This window comes from Pristis pectinata, chromosome 7, assembly GCF_009764475.1.
Source record: "Pristis pectinata isolate sPriPec2 chromosome 7, sPriPec2.1.pri, whole genome shotgun sequence".
Lineage (NCBI taxonomy): Eukaryota > Metazoa > Chordata > Chondrichthyes > Rhinopristiformes > Pristidae > Pristis > Pristis pectinata.
This window is the reverse complement of record NC_067411.1, coordinates 52,631,816-52,646,866: the sequence shown is the minus strand read 5'-3', so window position 1 is coordinate 52,646,866 and position 15,051 is coordinate 52,631,816. Positions and strand designations below refer to the sequence as shown.

The 15,051-nt window shown below is 42.5% G+C and overlaps 1 protein-coding gene across 4 annotated transcripts in view; it reads right to left on the bottom strand.

Moving 5' to 3' along the window:
* Nucleotides 1-4,573: 4,573 nt before the first annotated feature.
* LOC127572977 (RNA exonuclease 1 homolog) overlaps nucleotides 4,574-15,051 on the bottom strand; it is an 86,103-nt gene continuing 75,625 nt past the window's right edge. For 3 of the 4 annotated variants that reach the window (XM_052020721.1, XM_052020722.1, XM_052020719.1), the window contains 2 exons: nucleotides 8,559-8,679; nucleotides 4,574-5,778 (listed from right to left, as the gene is read on the bottom strand). In XM_052020721.1, the coding sequence (XP_051876681.1) occupies nucleotides 5,696-5,778; nucleotides 8,559-8,679 (204 nt within the window). In that variant the 3' untranslated portion in view covers nucleotides 4,574-5,695. The remainder of the gene's footprint in view (nucleotides 5,779-8,558; nucleotides 8,680-15,051) is intronic. The other variant, XM_052020720.1, reaches the window with a different exon arrangement.

Below are 15,051 nucleotides of genomic sequence, written 5' to 3'. Positions count from 1 at the left end.
TACAAAGTGATGCATTTTGGAAGGTTCGCAGTGCAGGTCCTGTCCTGGGTTATGATAAGGCTCTGGAGAGTGTTGTAGAACAGAGACCCCCTAGGGATACAGGTATATAGGTGCCTGAAAATTAGACAAGGTAGTGAAGGAGGAAGATGGCATGCTTGCTTTCATCAGACAGCGCCAGAGTCCAAGAGGTGGGCTGTCATGTTACAGCTATATTGGATGTCGGTGAGAATGCATGTGTGCGGTTCTGGTGATCACACTGTAGAAAGTATGTGAGTAAGCTAGAGAAGATGCAGAAAAGATGTTACCAGTACCGGAGGGCTTGAGTGCTATCAAGAGACTGGATAGGCTGAGTCTGATTTCCCTGGAACAAAGGCATCTGAGGGGGGGGGTGACTGGTTGGAGGTTTATAAAATCAGAGGAGCATAGATGAAGTGGATGGTCAGTCTTTTTCCCCAGGTCAAGGGAGTCGACAACTATAGGGCAGTTTCTTGCGGTCCTGGACAGAGCAGTTGCTATACCAAGCCATGATGCAGCCAGATAGGATGCTTTCTATGGTGCATCTCTAAAAATTGGTGAGGGTCAAAGGCAACATCAAGTTTCTTCAGCCTTCTGAGGAAGTAGAAGCACTGGTGAGCTTTCTCAGCCATGGCATCTACATGGTTGGACCAGGACAGGCTACTGATGATATTCACTCCTGGCAACTTGAAGCTCTCAATCCTCTCAATCTCAGCACCATTGATGTAATGTAAACAGGAGTGTGTGAACCACCCCCACTTCTTCAAGTCAAGGACCAGCTATTTTGTTTTGCTGACATTGAGGGAAAGATTGTTGTCAATGACACCATGTCACTAAGCTATCTCCTTCTTGTCCTTCAACTCACTAATATTTGAGATTCAGCCAATTAGAGTGGTGTCATCTGCAAATTGGTAGATGGAGTGAGAGCAGAATCTGGCCACATAGTCATCAGTGTATAGGGGGTAGAGTAGGGTAGGGTGCTGAGGACACAGCCTTGTGGGGAACCAGTGTTGGGAATAATTATGCCAGAGCTGGTGCTACCTATCCTTACTGATTGCAGTCTGTTGGTCAGGAAGTCAAGGATCCAGTTTCAAAGAGAAGTGTTGAGTCCCAGGCCTAGGAATTTGAAGATGAATTTACTTTGTAGTACTGAAGGCAGAGCTGTAGTCAATAAACAATAGTGTAACATGCCTGTCTTTACTGTCCAGATGCTCCAGAGATAAATGTAGGGGTGGCAGCATCTGCCATAGACCTGTTTCAGCAGTAGGCAAACTGTGGGTTGAGATTGTCTGGGAGGCTGGAATTAATGTTATGCCAATGACCAGCCTCTCAAAGCACTTCATGATGGTGCATCTCAGAGCCACTGGAGAGTAGTCATTAAGGCACATTACCATGTTGGTAGATGTATCGAATGAACCGCTAGAGGAAGTGGTAGAGGCAGGTACAATTATAATGTTTAAAACACATTTGGACAGGTTCATGGATAAGAAAGCTTCAGGCAAATGGGACTAGTTCAGTAAGACACCTTAGTTGGCATAGATGAGTTGGGCAGATGGAGAGGGTGGAGGAAGGCTGATGTCTTTCCCCTCCTCCACCCTCTCCATCTGCCCATCCCGTACTACTCTCACCTGCCCTCCCCACCTCCCTCACTTGATTCCATGCTCCACCTTCCTCTCCTATCAGATTTCATCATCTTCAGCCCTCTGTCACCTCCACCTATCACCTCCCAAGCTTTTGGCACTATTACCCTATTACCCCCTCTCCCATCTTATCAGCCCTCCTCATCTAGATCCACCTATAACCTGTCAGCTCTTGCTTCACAACCCCCCCCCCCCCCCACTGCCCCCCATTTTTTTTTAAACTGGCCATCTCCCATCTATCTTTCAGTTCAAATAAAAGGTCTTGGCCCAAAACAGTGACTGTCTATTTCCTTCCATAGATGCTGCCTGACCCACTGAGTTCTTCCAGCTTTTAGTGTAAAATCAATAAAGTAGCTGAATTCCAAGTTGGGGTAGAAACCTCAGATGAGAGTCAGGAAGGACAGATACAAAGATGGAAATTTGAAATGTAGTCAGCAAAGTAAATAGTAGAAAGGATAGCAGCAAATGGTATTTAGGAGCAATGTTAAAAGGCCAAATTTAAAAGCAAAAATCTAAATACATGCAATATCTGCAACAAAGGTGAATGAATTAAAGAACATTAAAAAAAACATAGGTAGTCTTAGAAACTCTGATACACTAGATCTATTGGTTCCCTTTTATCCACTCCACTCGTGGCATTCTTAAAAGAACTTGACCTAATTTTGTTAAGCTGAATTCCCCCTTCATAAAACAATGTTGACTATACTTGATTGTCTTAAGATTTTTTTTAAAATATCCTGATACTACCTCCTTAATAACCAATTCTAGCTTTTCCTAATGGCAGGTGTTAGGCTAACTGGTCTATTATTTCCTGCTTTCTTTCTCCATCTCCTCTTACATCGTGGTGTTGCATTCTCTCAACCTCTCCAGAATTCAGGCAATTTTAGTAGATTACAACCTAGGATGCAGGCTATCAGGTGCATTAATTTGCTTAGGTATTTTTCCTCACATGATAAAAATTAATTTAAGTTCCTCTCTCCCTATATCTCTTCATTATTTATTATTCTGGGATCTCTCTTTTACAGTGACAGATTCAAATTAACTTTTGTTCTTCAGAAGATGAGACTAGGGAATTGAAGAAAATAAGGTTAAATATTTTTAAAACTTTTTTTAAAGCGTGGTAACAGGCCCTTCCGGCCCGAGTCCGTGCTGCCCATTTTAAACCCCCAAATTGACCTACCCATACGTCTTTAGAATGTGGGAGGAAACCCACACAGACACGGGAGAATGTACAAACTCCTTACAGACAGCGACGGGAATCGAACCCCAATCGCTGGTGCTGTAATAGCATCGCACTAACTGCTATGCTACCATGCTGCCCTTTTATTTTAACTGTCTTCCTTAGAAGCTCTTTTTAAATAAAAGATATAATTGGCTAGTTTGTTCTTGTACTCCAGTTTCTCACTTTATATTTTTAGTCATCTATTGTTGTTTTCTGAAAATTTCTCAACAGCTGACCATCTACTGGTCTTCACATTCTATGCCTTTCCTTTCAGTTTCACATGATCCTCAACTTTCTTGAATCATACAGCACCTGCTCATAGAACCTTTCCTTCTCTCTGCAGAAGTTTATGAATGATCTCCTTAAATGTCTGCACTCAAATCTACCGGCTGACATGTGAATCTATTTTCTCAGTCCACTCTAGCTTCGTGCCCTCATACCATTGTAATTGCCTGAGTTTAGGACACTAGTTTCATACCCAAGTTTCTCATCTTCAAACAGAATTTGAAATTCAACTGTTATGATTACTCTGAGGGGACCCTTTACTATGAAATCATTAATTAAGTCTCTCATGCACAATACCAGATCTAAATTCACCTATTCCTTGGTTGGTTCCTCAATGTATTATCCCAAGAAAGTATTCTATATTCATGCTACAAACTCTTTAAATTGTCCCATCCACATGATGATTAAAATTGCAAGGATTATTGCAGCACATTTCTTGAATCACTCATTTGATATTCTTTTCCCTGTAGTATAGCAATTTTGAGGCTTCTGCCCTACTTCTAGCAGTGATTTCTTACCCTCATTTCCATCCATTGAATTCTACATCTTGAACTTGAGCCAACATCATCAATAGCAAAGTCATAAATGGGTACACTCATTGTCATCATAAACATATGGCTACAGGATGACTGAAGTTGGGAAATAAATATTCCATGGATTCAACATTTAAAACACAATTTATAATTAGAGAAACAAAGGACTGCAGATGTTGGAATCTAGATGAAAAACACGATAATGCTGGAGGAACTCAGCAGGTCAGGCAGCATCCGTGGAGAAAAGCAGGTGGTCAACGTTTTGGGTCAGGACCCTTCTTCAGGATTGAAGATAGGAAAAGGGGAAGCCCAATATATAGGAGGGAAAAGCAGAGCAGTGATAGGTGGACAAAAAGGGGGGGGGGGGGGGGGGGGGGGGGGCACAAGGTGGTGATAGGTAGATGCAGGTAAGAGACAGTGATAGGCAGGTGTAGGGGAGGGGAGAGCAGATCCACTGGGAAATGGGTTGAAGATAAGGAGAGAAAGGGAAAAAAAATGGTAGAAATAAAAGAGGCTATGAATGGGAAGTAAAAGCAGCATGGTGGTGGTGGTGGGGGTTGGGGGGGAAGGGGATGGTTAGTTAATGTGGGAGAATTCAATGTTAATGCCATTAGGCTGCAAGGTTCCAAGACAGAAAATGAAGTGCTATTCCTCCAATTTGAACTTGGAATTCTCCTGGCAGTGGAGGAGGCAGAGCACTGACATATCAGTGATAGTGGGAGATGCAGAGTTGAAGTGACTGGCAACAGGGAGATGCAGATCACTGTTACGGACAGAGCGCAGGTGTTCTGCGAAATGGTCACTTAGTCTGCATTTGGTCTCACCATTACAATTGCTTTAATGAAAAGAAAGTCCATCTCTCAGTCAAAATGTTGCAACACTTGTTTAATGAAACATTGCTCCAATAAATGTTGCAGAATACCAATAAAGCTCTGGCAATCTGGACAACAAATTCAAAATTAACAATCTTTGTTAAATGCACAGAACTTCAATTATACAAATACTTCCTGCACCTTTCACATGTAGGCCAGTGTGGGGTACCCTGCCCTTCCTTACGGATCTGAAAATACAGCAGTAATTTGGTGACATGCTGGATATTTTGGTAACAGTCTGGGAGCATACTTGGGTGTTCACTTTACATTATGTGAAAGAACCCAACAGGCAGTCAGTGGAGACAATTGCTGTCAGAATATAGAACTATTCTGGTTATGTACAGATTTTCTTTAATGGCTGAACACAAATTACAACAGAAGTACTTTTGCATTTTATAACCATGGCTTTACTGCACATTCTATCAGGAACACAAGCAGAACAGTTTTAGTTTCTCAGGATAGCTGTGGATCACAATATGGTTTTATGAAATACCCATCTGAAGTTTTATGATTTGACTGGGAGTGATTGAACATAACGCCTTGCTGTATGTCTACGTAAAGCAGGAAAACCTCTAATCATTTTGAACATTTAAACTAACAGTCATAATACTTTTACTATTGGTTGGTTTCATGTTGCCCACCAAACTATCTCATATATATATATATATATATATATATATAAAATTACAATTACTGGTCTGAACAAGCCGATCATAACCCAACCCCCCTCATGCAGTTAAGGGGAGAAATGTGTCTCAGCTCCTGGTTGTATTTCCCTTCCAACATTTGGCACTGTTGATTCAAATATGCAGTGGCAAATAAAACCAGTGGACACAACAGTTAACTCTAACAACCAAGGTGAACTTCTGTCAGGAATACAAGCAGTGTACACCCCCAAAAAGAGAAAAGTGAGCATTGAAAGGAGTATTTTAACTTAAAGGGAAAAATTCACTAGGGCCTGTCCAGATTAAATGGATCCAGGCTTATTGTTCTATCTAAATACAAACATCTATGTCACACTGCATACAGAACTCAGAACCCTTCTTCAGACTGGAGACATGGGATGAAGTTTTGCAAGCATACAAGCTGGGAGAGTTTGAAGTCTGTGCCCCTTCCTTGAGGGTCTCATCACTTCCTGCCTTTGGCATCCTCCTTCACTTTCCACAGCATGAGCTCCATGCAGGCACGCCCTTTCTCAATAGATCCAGATCCTTGGGCAGGTGTAAGAAACAAGGAAATCGGCTCACATTTATTATTCCCCAATTCACCCCTGTAGCATTCCATTCCCTTAATGTATTAGCAACATTACAGCATGGAAACTGGACCTTTGGCCCACAATATTGTTCCAAACTAATTAAACTAGTAACTATATGCCTAACTAAACTAATCCCTTCTGCCTACACAACTCCATATCCCTCTATTCTCTGCCTATCTAAGAGCTGCTTAAACACCTCTATCATATTTGCCTCCACTGCCACCTCTGGCAGCACATTCCAGACACCTACCTCCTTACGCAAAACAAAACTTGCCCTGCACATCTTCTTTGAACTTTCCCCCTCTCACCTTCAATGCATGCTCTGTATGAGACATTTTGACCCTGGGAAAAAGATACTGGCTGTCTATCTATGCCTCTCATAATCCTATAAACTTCCATCAGGTCTCCCCTTAGACTTCACCACTCCAGTTAAAAAAAACAACCCAAGTTTGTTAAACTTCTCCTGATAGCACATGCCCTCTAATCCAGGCAGCATCCTTGTAAACCTCTTGTGTCCTCACCAAAGCCTCCACAAACTTCTTATAACATAGTGACCAGAACTGAATGCAGTACTCCAGATGCAGCATAACAAGAGTTTTATAAAGCTGCAACATAATTTCCCAACTCTTAAATTCAGTGCCTTTACTAATAAAGGCAATCATGCCATACTCATTCTTTACCACCCTTATCAACCTGTAAAGCCACTTTTAGGGAGCTATGGACTTGGACCCCAGTAACTTGCAATTGCCCCTTTACATTTGATCTCCCAAAGTGCAACACCTCACATTTGGCCAGATTAAACATCATCTGCCATTTTTCTGCCATATCTGCAACTGATCAATATCCCGCTGTATCCTTTGGCAATATTCTACACTATCCACACCACCACCAATTTCCGTATATTCTACAAACCCACCTATCCACATCTTCATCCAGATCACGTATCACAAACAGCGCAGGTCCCAGTACAAATCCAGAAAGAACAAGTCCCATCGACCACTACCCTGTCTTCTATGGGCAAGCCAATTCTAAATCAAATGGCCAAGTCACCATAGATCCCAAGCATCCTAAATCTTCTGGATGAGCCCCCCCATAAGGCACTTATCAAACGCCTTACTAAAATCCATGTAGACAACATCCACAGCTCTACCTTCAATCACCTTGAAAAAAACTCAGTTAGGTTAGTAAGACACTACTTGCCCTGCACTAGTGCTGACTGTCCCTAATTAGGCCATGGTTTTCCAAATGCTTATAAATCCTATCCCCAAGGATCCTCTCCAATAGCATCCCTACCACAGACATGAGACTCACTCCTCTATAGTTTCCAAGAATACCTTATTTACCTTTTTGAACAATAAAACATTAGCTATGCACCAGACGACTGGAACCTCACCTGTGGCTTGGGGGATATGAAGACCTTAGTCAAGGCCCCAGCAATCTCATCTCTTGCCTCTCTCAATAACCTGGGGTATATCCCATCAGGCTCTGGGGACTTATCCAACTTAACATTCTTTAAGTGACCCAAGACTACCTCTATCTCAAAATGCCCTAGCATATTAGCACACTCTACGGTGATCTCACCGTCCTCCACATCCTTCTCCTTGGTAAATACTGATGCAAAGTACCCACATCCTCTGCCTCTAAGCACATGTTCTCTCCTTTATCCTTGAGTGTTCCTACCCTCTCCCTAGTTATCCTCTTGTTCTTCATGTAGGTGCAAAATGCTTTGGGATTCTCTTTAATCCTACTTGCCAAGGACTTTTCATGGCCCTTACTGGCTTTCCCAATTCCCTTCTGAAGTTTTTTTTTTAAAAAGCTTTGTTATAATCCTCAAGGGCTCGATTTGATTTTAGCTTCCTAAACCTTACATACGCTTCCTTAGACCAAATTCACCACCTGTCTCAGGTTCCCCTACCCTGCCATCCTTGTCCTTCCTTCTTACTGAAACATACCTGTCATGTACTGTGCAGTTGGTCTTTAAGTTCTTTCCTGCTTTTACATTTCTCAACAATCCCCTAGCAGGAGGATAACATTTGGCCCAAATCATCTGTGCTAACTCTGAAAAGATATTTTCATCCATCTTTGGCCACAGCTCTGTAAATATTTCCTTTTCCAAATATTTATTGAAATTCTTGTTAAATCTGCTTCCACAACCTTCAGGCAATTGATTCCAGACTACAACTTGATCTGTCAAAAAATTTTTTTGCCAAAATTACTCGTGCCAACTACTGGTAACACTAACGTTGTCAAAACCCTTCTGGGTAACTTATCAACTCAATCTTCTCTGCTTTAAGAACAGCCTTTCCACTTAACCAAAATCTCTTAATTTACCCAAAGGATAATTTGAGTGAACCTGTAAACTCCAACTGCAGTGTATGCAGAACTTCAACTGAGCTCAGATTCCTGCCAAGAGACACCAAGTAGGAAAATTAAGCAATGGAACTGTATACAATCTGCCTTGAACTGTATACATTTTTGTTCCTCTACTACTAGTTTAGATAAAAATGATTAAGCCTAAGACTTTCCTTGCCCTTTAAAGACAGAACTATAGCTCAGGACCATTTATAGCCCAGCAAACTCAACCAAATTTCAAAACCAGTTCCGAACTATTACACAAAACTTTCACTAGGCTGACTTCGCATCATCTACTATCATTATACCAACAATTGGAGTCACTTTTCCATCTGTATTCATCCAACAGAAACATTCCACACTATTTCTAGTCAAATTACTTACCACTACTACTGACAAAACGTTGGAGACATTCTGCCATTAAATTCTTCAGTGGTTGTTTGTGGGGCAGGCCTAGGTGATGTGGAAACACAAACAATGTGTCGATGACGACACTGTGTATAAGCTGCAAATAGAGGAGTTTCATGAGAAAGAATAAATCTGTATTCTGTGTTCTCTGGTTAATGGATAAAGGCATTAACACTTGTTAAAATTAAATTACAAGGAAGAGGAAAATTAATTATATTTAGTGAGTGAGGGGGGGGGTGGGCAGGGTGGAAGATGGTGTTGAGAATCCTTGGGATGCAGGTACTCAGTCACCAGGTTCAATAGATTTTTGGACAAAGGATTCAGATGGGTAAGTGTATGTGGCTCAATCAGCCCCAATTTCCATATGACATTGAAGGGAGTCATTCGGCCCACTCAGTCTCAGACATACCCATTCCTCCACTTATTTTCCCTGTAAACTTTTCTCCCCACAACCCCATCACTTCTACCACCCACTGCACTCCAAGGGCAATTTACAGTGGCTAATTAACCCATCAAGCTGTACATCTTTGGGATATGGCAGGAAACTGGAGCATGCAGGGGAAACCCACACATTCACGAGAGAATGTGCAAACTCCACACAGACAGCAGAGGTCAGGACTAAACTGGAGCTGCAAGCTTTATTAGCTGCATCACTGTGCCTCCCATTACCTTGGTGACTGCAGAGAAAGCTCAAACAGTTTTAGACCCTACTGTGTTAAATTCGTTCAGAACCACTGGACAAAATTAAGAATGAATGGGAAAGTGAACTCCAGTCATCTATACCTACAGAGACTTGGAAGAAAATTCACTTAGTTAATACAGCTTCAATGCGTGCCAGACATTCTTTGATACAGTTTAAGGTAGTTCATAGAACCATACAGCACAAAACAGGCCCTTCGGCCCACCGTGTCGTGCCGTCCATCAGACCACCCTCACACTACCTAACCCCTTCCTCCCGCATATCCCTCCATCTCACGTTCCTCCATATGCCTATCCAACAAGCTCTTGAACCTGTTCAATGTATCTGCCTTCACCACCACCCCAGGAAGTGCATTCCATGCACCAACCACTCTTTGGGTGAAAAACCTCCCTCTGACATCTCCCCTGAACCTCCCACCCATAACCTTAAAGCCATGACCTCTCGTCTTGAGCATTGGTGCCCTGGGAAGGAGGCGCTGACTGTCTACTCTATCTATTCCTCTCAATATTTTATATACCTCTATCATGTCTCCTCTCATCCTCCTCCTTTCCAGTGAATAAAGCCCTAGCACCTTAAGCCTCTCCTCATATTCAATACTCTCTAATCCAGGCAGCATCCTGGTAAATCTCCTCTGCACCCTCTCCAATGCCTCCACATCCTTCCTATAATGAGGCAACCAGAACTGAACACAGTACTCCAAGTGTGGCCTAACTAGAGTTTTGTAAAGCTGCATCATAACCTCGCGGCTCTTAAACTCAATCCCATGATTTATGAAAGCCAACATCCCATTGGCCTTCTTAACTGCTCTTTCCACCTGTGAGGCAACTTCCAATGAACTGTGAATATGAACCCCCAGATCCCTCTGCTCCTCCACACTGCCAAGTACCTTGCCGTTTACCCTGTACTCTGCCCTGGAGTTTGTCCTTCCAAAGTGTACCACCTCACACTTCTCCGGATTGAACTCCATCTGCCACTTGTCAGCCCAGCTCTACATCCTATCAATATTCCTCTGTAAGCTCCGACAGCCCTCCACACTATCCACAACACCACCTATCTTAGTGTCGTCCGCAAACATACTAACCCAGCCCTCCACCCCCTCATCTAAGTCATCTATAAATATCATAAAAAGTAGAGGTCCCAGAACCAATCCCTGCGGGACACCACTAGTCACTTCCTTCCAATCCGAGGGCACTCCTTCCACCACAACCCTCTGCTTTCTACATGCAAGCCAATTCCTAATCCACACAGCCAAGCTTCCTTGGATCCCTTGGCCTCTGACCTTCTGAAGAAGCCTACCATGAGGAACCTTATCAAACGCCTTACTAAAATCCATGTAAACCACATCCACCACACTGCCCTCATCAATCTTCCTGGTCACCTCCTCAAAGAACTCTATCAGGCTTGTGAGGCAAAATCTTCCCTTCACAAAGCCATGCTGGCTGTCCCTAATCAGCCCATATGTCAAAAGATAAGCTAGCTCATTTTTATAAACATATAAATCCTATGTGACAGATGTAAATCGAATGTGGCTTCTTTGACACGTTTTGGTCATGTCCTCTTTTGGAAAAATATTGGAAAGATATTTTTAACATTATTTCAAATGTATTGAAGATTGATTTACAACCTCATCCTATCACTGCAATTTTTGCTTTACCAAGGATAGAATCTGGCCATCTATCTGCCTCCACTAACCATATGCCAAACGATCCATTTTGCTTAAATGGAAGGATCCAATACCCCCTACTACTTTTCAATGGTTCTCTCAAACTATATCATGTTTAAACTTGGAAAAAATTAGGAGTGGTACTGTTGATCCTTCGTTTAAATTTGAGGAAGTTTGGAGTCCATTTATTCAATATTTTCACATGATATAGATCTCCTTATAATAACCTTTCAATTTAGAGGAACGGAGTTGACGACATAATATTGCTCTGTTTCCATTGAGAAATTTTAGTCCAGTTTTTTTTTGTTTTTTCTGAATTTTTCTCCTTTAAGCTTAGTTTGGTTTGATATATTGTTTATAATTCTTCTTATTGTTTTGGGGATTTTTTTTCCTCATATTTTATAATAAATTTTTCTTTTATATTATATTCACTCACTAATAGATCGTTGGATCTACAGTTTTTTTTATACTTGTTCTTTATGATTATCCATGTCATGATTGTTCTCCTGATCTTTTGTATTACATGTATAAACATTAATATATTAATCTGTATTAATTTGAAAACTAATAAAAAGATGGAAGAAAGAAAGAAAAGACCCTACTGTGTTTATCAGGTTTACCTGATAAAAATCCCCCATCTTCATTTGGAGGGATGTACAGAACCTGTAATCCATCCTCTAGGTAAAAACAAAATCTTCAAACCCTTTTAGTCCTTACCCAAAATTTGGCCTGATTTCAGGAATATTGAGAGTTGGATAAAGAGAAAAAAGGAAGCATAATGCAGGTATAGAGAACCAAAGACAGTGGGGGCCTGTCAAAAGTATACACAGTTTAGGGAAATGCTTTAAAAGAACATTAGGAAGACAAAGAGATCACAAGATTTCACTGGAAGACAGGATTAAGGTAAATTTGAAGGCACTCTACAAGTATACTGAGAATAACCAGGGAAAGTGTATGGTTCATTAGGGACAAGGACAATCTGTGTATGGAGCAAGGTATAGCTGGGCTCCAGAATAAATACTTTTCATTGGTATTCACAAAGGAAACTGACTTTGTAGTTTGAGAATTCAGTGAAGAGAAAAAGTGAAATTTTAGTGCGAGTCTCCATGAATAAAGAGGAGGTACTCAATGCCTTAGCAGGCTTAAAGGTGGATAAATAACCAGGGCAGGATGAGATTTTCCCAGGGTGCTGTGGGAGGCAAGGGAAGACATTCTGGGGCTCTGGCAGAGATTTTTACATTTTTGCTGGATACACAAGGTAACAGTTGATTGGAGGATGGAAAATGTGCTCACCCTTTAAGGGCAGCAGGGAAAAGACTTGTGAGCCTAACATCAGGAGTATGGAAGTTATTGGAAAAAATTCTGAGGGTAGGATTAATGATTACTTGGAATGGCAGCAACTGATCAGAGATAGCCAGCGTGGCTTTGTCAAGGGCTGATCTGGTCTGACCAATCTGATTTTTTTTTGAGGAGGTAACCAAGTGTATCAATGAGAGCAGTGCAGTATGTGGTTTACATGGACAAGCCCCACATGGGAGACTAGTCCATAGGTTAGGGACATGTCATCCAGGGCACGTTGGAAAACTGGATTCAAAATTGGCTTGCCAATAGAAGATAGAGTGATCATAGAGGGTTGTTTTCGCGATTGGATGTCTATGACTAGTGGTTTTTCACAGGGATCAATGCTGGAACCCTTAATGTTTGCAATATACATGAATGCTTTGGGATGTGGATATTGGTAGCATAATCAGCAAGTTTGCAGATGACACCAAGCCTGGTGGAGTTGTTAACAGTGTGGAGTTATAGTTTAATCTTGATAAATGTGACGAATTGGCTTGCATGTCGAAAGCAGAGGGTTGTGGTGGAAGGAGTGCCCTCGGATTGGAGGGCAGTGACTAGTGGTGTCCCGCAAGGATCGGTTCTGGGATCTCTACTTTTTGTGATACTTATAGATGACTTAGATGAGGGGGTGGAGGGCTGGGTTAGTAAATTTGCGGACGACACTAAGATCAGCGGTGTTGTGGATAGTGTGGAGGGCTGTCGGAGCTTACAGAGGAATATTGATAGGATGCAGAGCTGGGCTGACAAGTGGCAGATGGAGTTCAATCCGGAGAAGTGTGAGGTGGTACACTTTGGAAGGACAAACTCCAGGGCAGAGTACTGGGTAAATGGCAAGGTACTTGGCAGTGTGGAGGAGCAGAGGGATCTGGGGGTTCATATTCACAGTTCATTGAAAGTTGCCTCACAGGTGGAAAGAGCAGTTAAGAAGGCCAATGGGATGTTGGCTTTCATAAATCGTGGGATTGAGTTTAAGAGCCGCGAGGTGATGATGCAGCTTTACAAAACTCTAGTTAGGCCACACTTAGAGTACTGTGTTCAGTTCTGCTCGCCTCATTATAGGAAGGATGTGGAGGCGTTGGAGAGGGTGCAGAGGAGATTTACCAGGATGCTGCCTGGATTAGAGAGTATTGAATATGAGGAGAGGCTTAAGGTGCTAGGGCTTTATTCACTGGAAAGGAGGAGGATGAGAGGGAACATGATAGAGGTATATAAAATATTGAGAGGAATAGATAGAGTAGACAGTCAGCGCCTCCTTTCCAGGGCACCAATGCTCAAGACGAGAGGGCATGGGAGGTTCAGGGGAGATGTCAGGGGGAGGTTTTTCACTCAGAGAGTGGTTGGTGCATGGAATGCACTGCCTGGGGTGGTGGTGGAGGCAGATACATTGGACAGGTTCAAGAGCTTGTTGGATAGGCATATGGAGGAATGTGAGATGGAGGGATATGCGGGAGGAAGGGGTTAGGTAGTGTGAGGGTGGTTTGATGGACAGCACAACATGGTGGGCCGAAGGGCCTGTTTTGTGCTGTATGGTTCTATGGTAACACATTTTGGGAGTACTAATGAGGCTAATGGCATATACCACAAATGGTAGGGTCCTTGGGAGTATTGAGAAAAAGGGACCTTCATGTTCAAGTGCAAAGATCCTTGAAGGTGGCAGCACAGGTAAAGAACATGGTTAAGAAGGTATATGTGATGTTGGCATATGATTAAATCAGGCAATGAATGCAGCAGCAGAGAGGTCATGATGCAATTTTATAGAATTTGTCAGACCTCAGCTGGAGTACTACATGTAATTCTGGTCACCACACCATAGGAAAGGTATGATAGCACTGGAGATGGTGCAGAGGAGATCCACCAGGAGGTGGAGCATTTCAGTTATGAGGAGCAACTGGAGAACCAGAGTCCATTTTCCATGGAGCAGAGGTGGTTACAAGGGGACAAGATTGAGGTAAATAAAACTGAGGGGTATAGACAGGGTAGACCACTGGAACCTTTCTCCCACCTAGCCCCACCAGAGGTTTATAAAAGAGCATAAATTTAGGGTAAGGGGTAAGAGTTGCAGGGAATCTGAGGGAGATCTTTGTCAACCAGAGAGTGGCAAGTACCTGGAATGCATTAACAGAGAAAATGGTGGAAGCAGAGTTGCTGACAGAATTTAAGAGGTGTGTAGATGAGCACTTGAATCACCCAGGCATTGAATGCCATGAGTCAAGTGTTGGAAGATGGGATTAATACAATTAGTACTCTCGCAACCAAGTCTCTGTAATGGCCACATCATATATCTGGGTACTGATCCAGGCTCAAAGTTCATCTGCTTTACCCATAATACTTCTTGCATTAAAATAAACGCACTTCAATCCATCAGTCCCACTGTGCTGATTAACCTGCCCCTGCCCATCCTTCCGGTCAGACTTACTCGTCATAACATCTACCTTCCCCTCAACCCCTTCACTTGCTGCTCTGGTTCCCACCCCTCCGCCACTCTAGTTTATACCCTCCCAAGCAGGATTTGCGAACCTCCCTGTGAGGATATTGGCTCCCCTCCAGTTCAGGTGCAACCTGTCCTTCTGTGACCACCTCACTAAAACTCATCTATGATGCTCTCAGCATCCTGGATGAACTTCAGTTTGTCCATCTCCTGCTCCTTAATGCAGTCAGCCAGGAGCTGCAGCTGGGCATACTTCCCACAATTAAACATGGACAAAGAAAGTCAAAAATACCTCTAATACAAAGCTGCCTCATGACAAAGTCATCACCCAAAATAT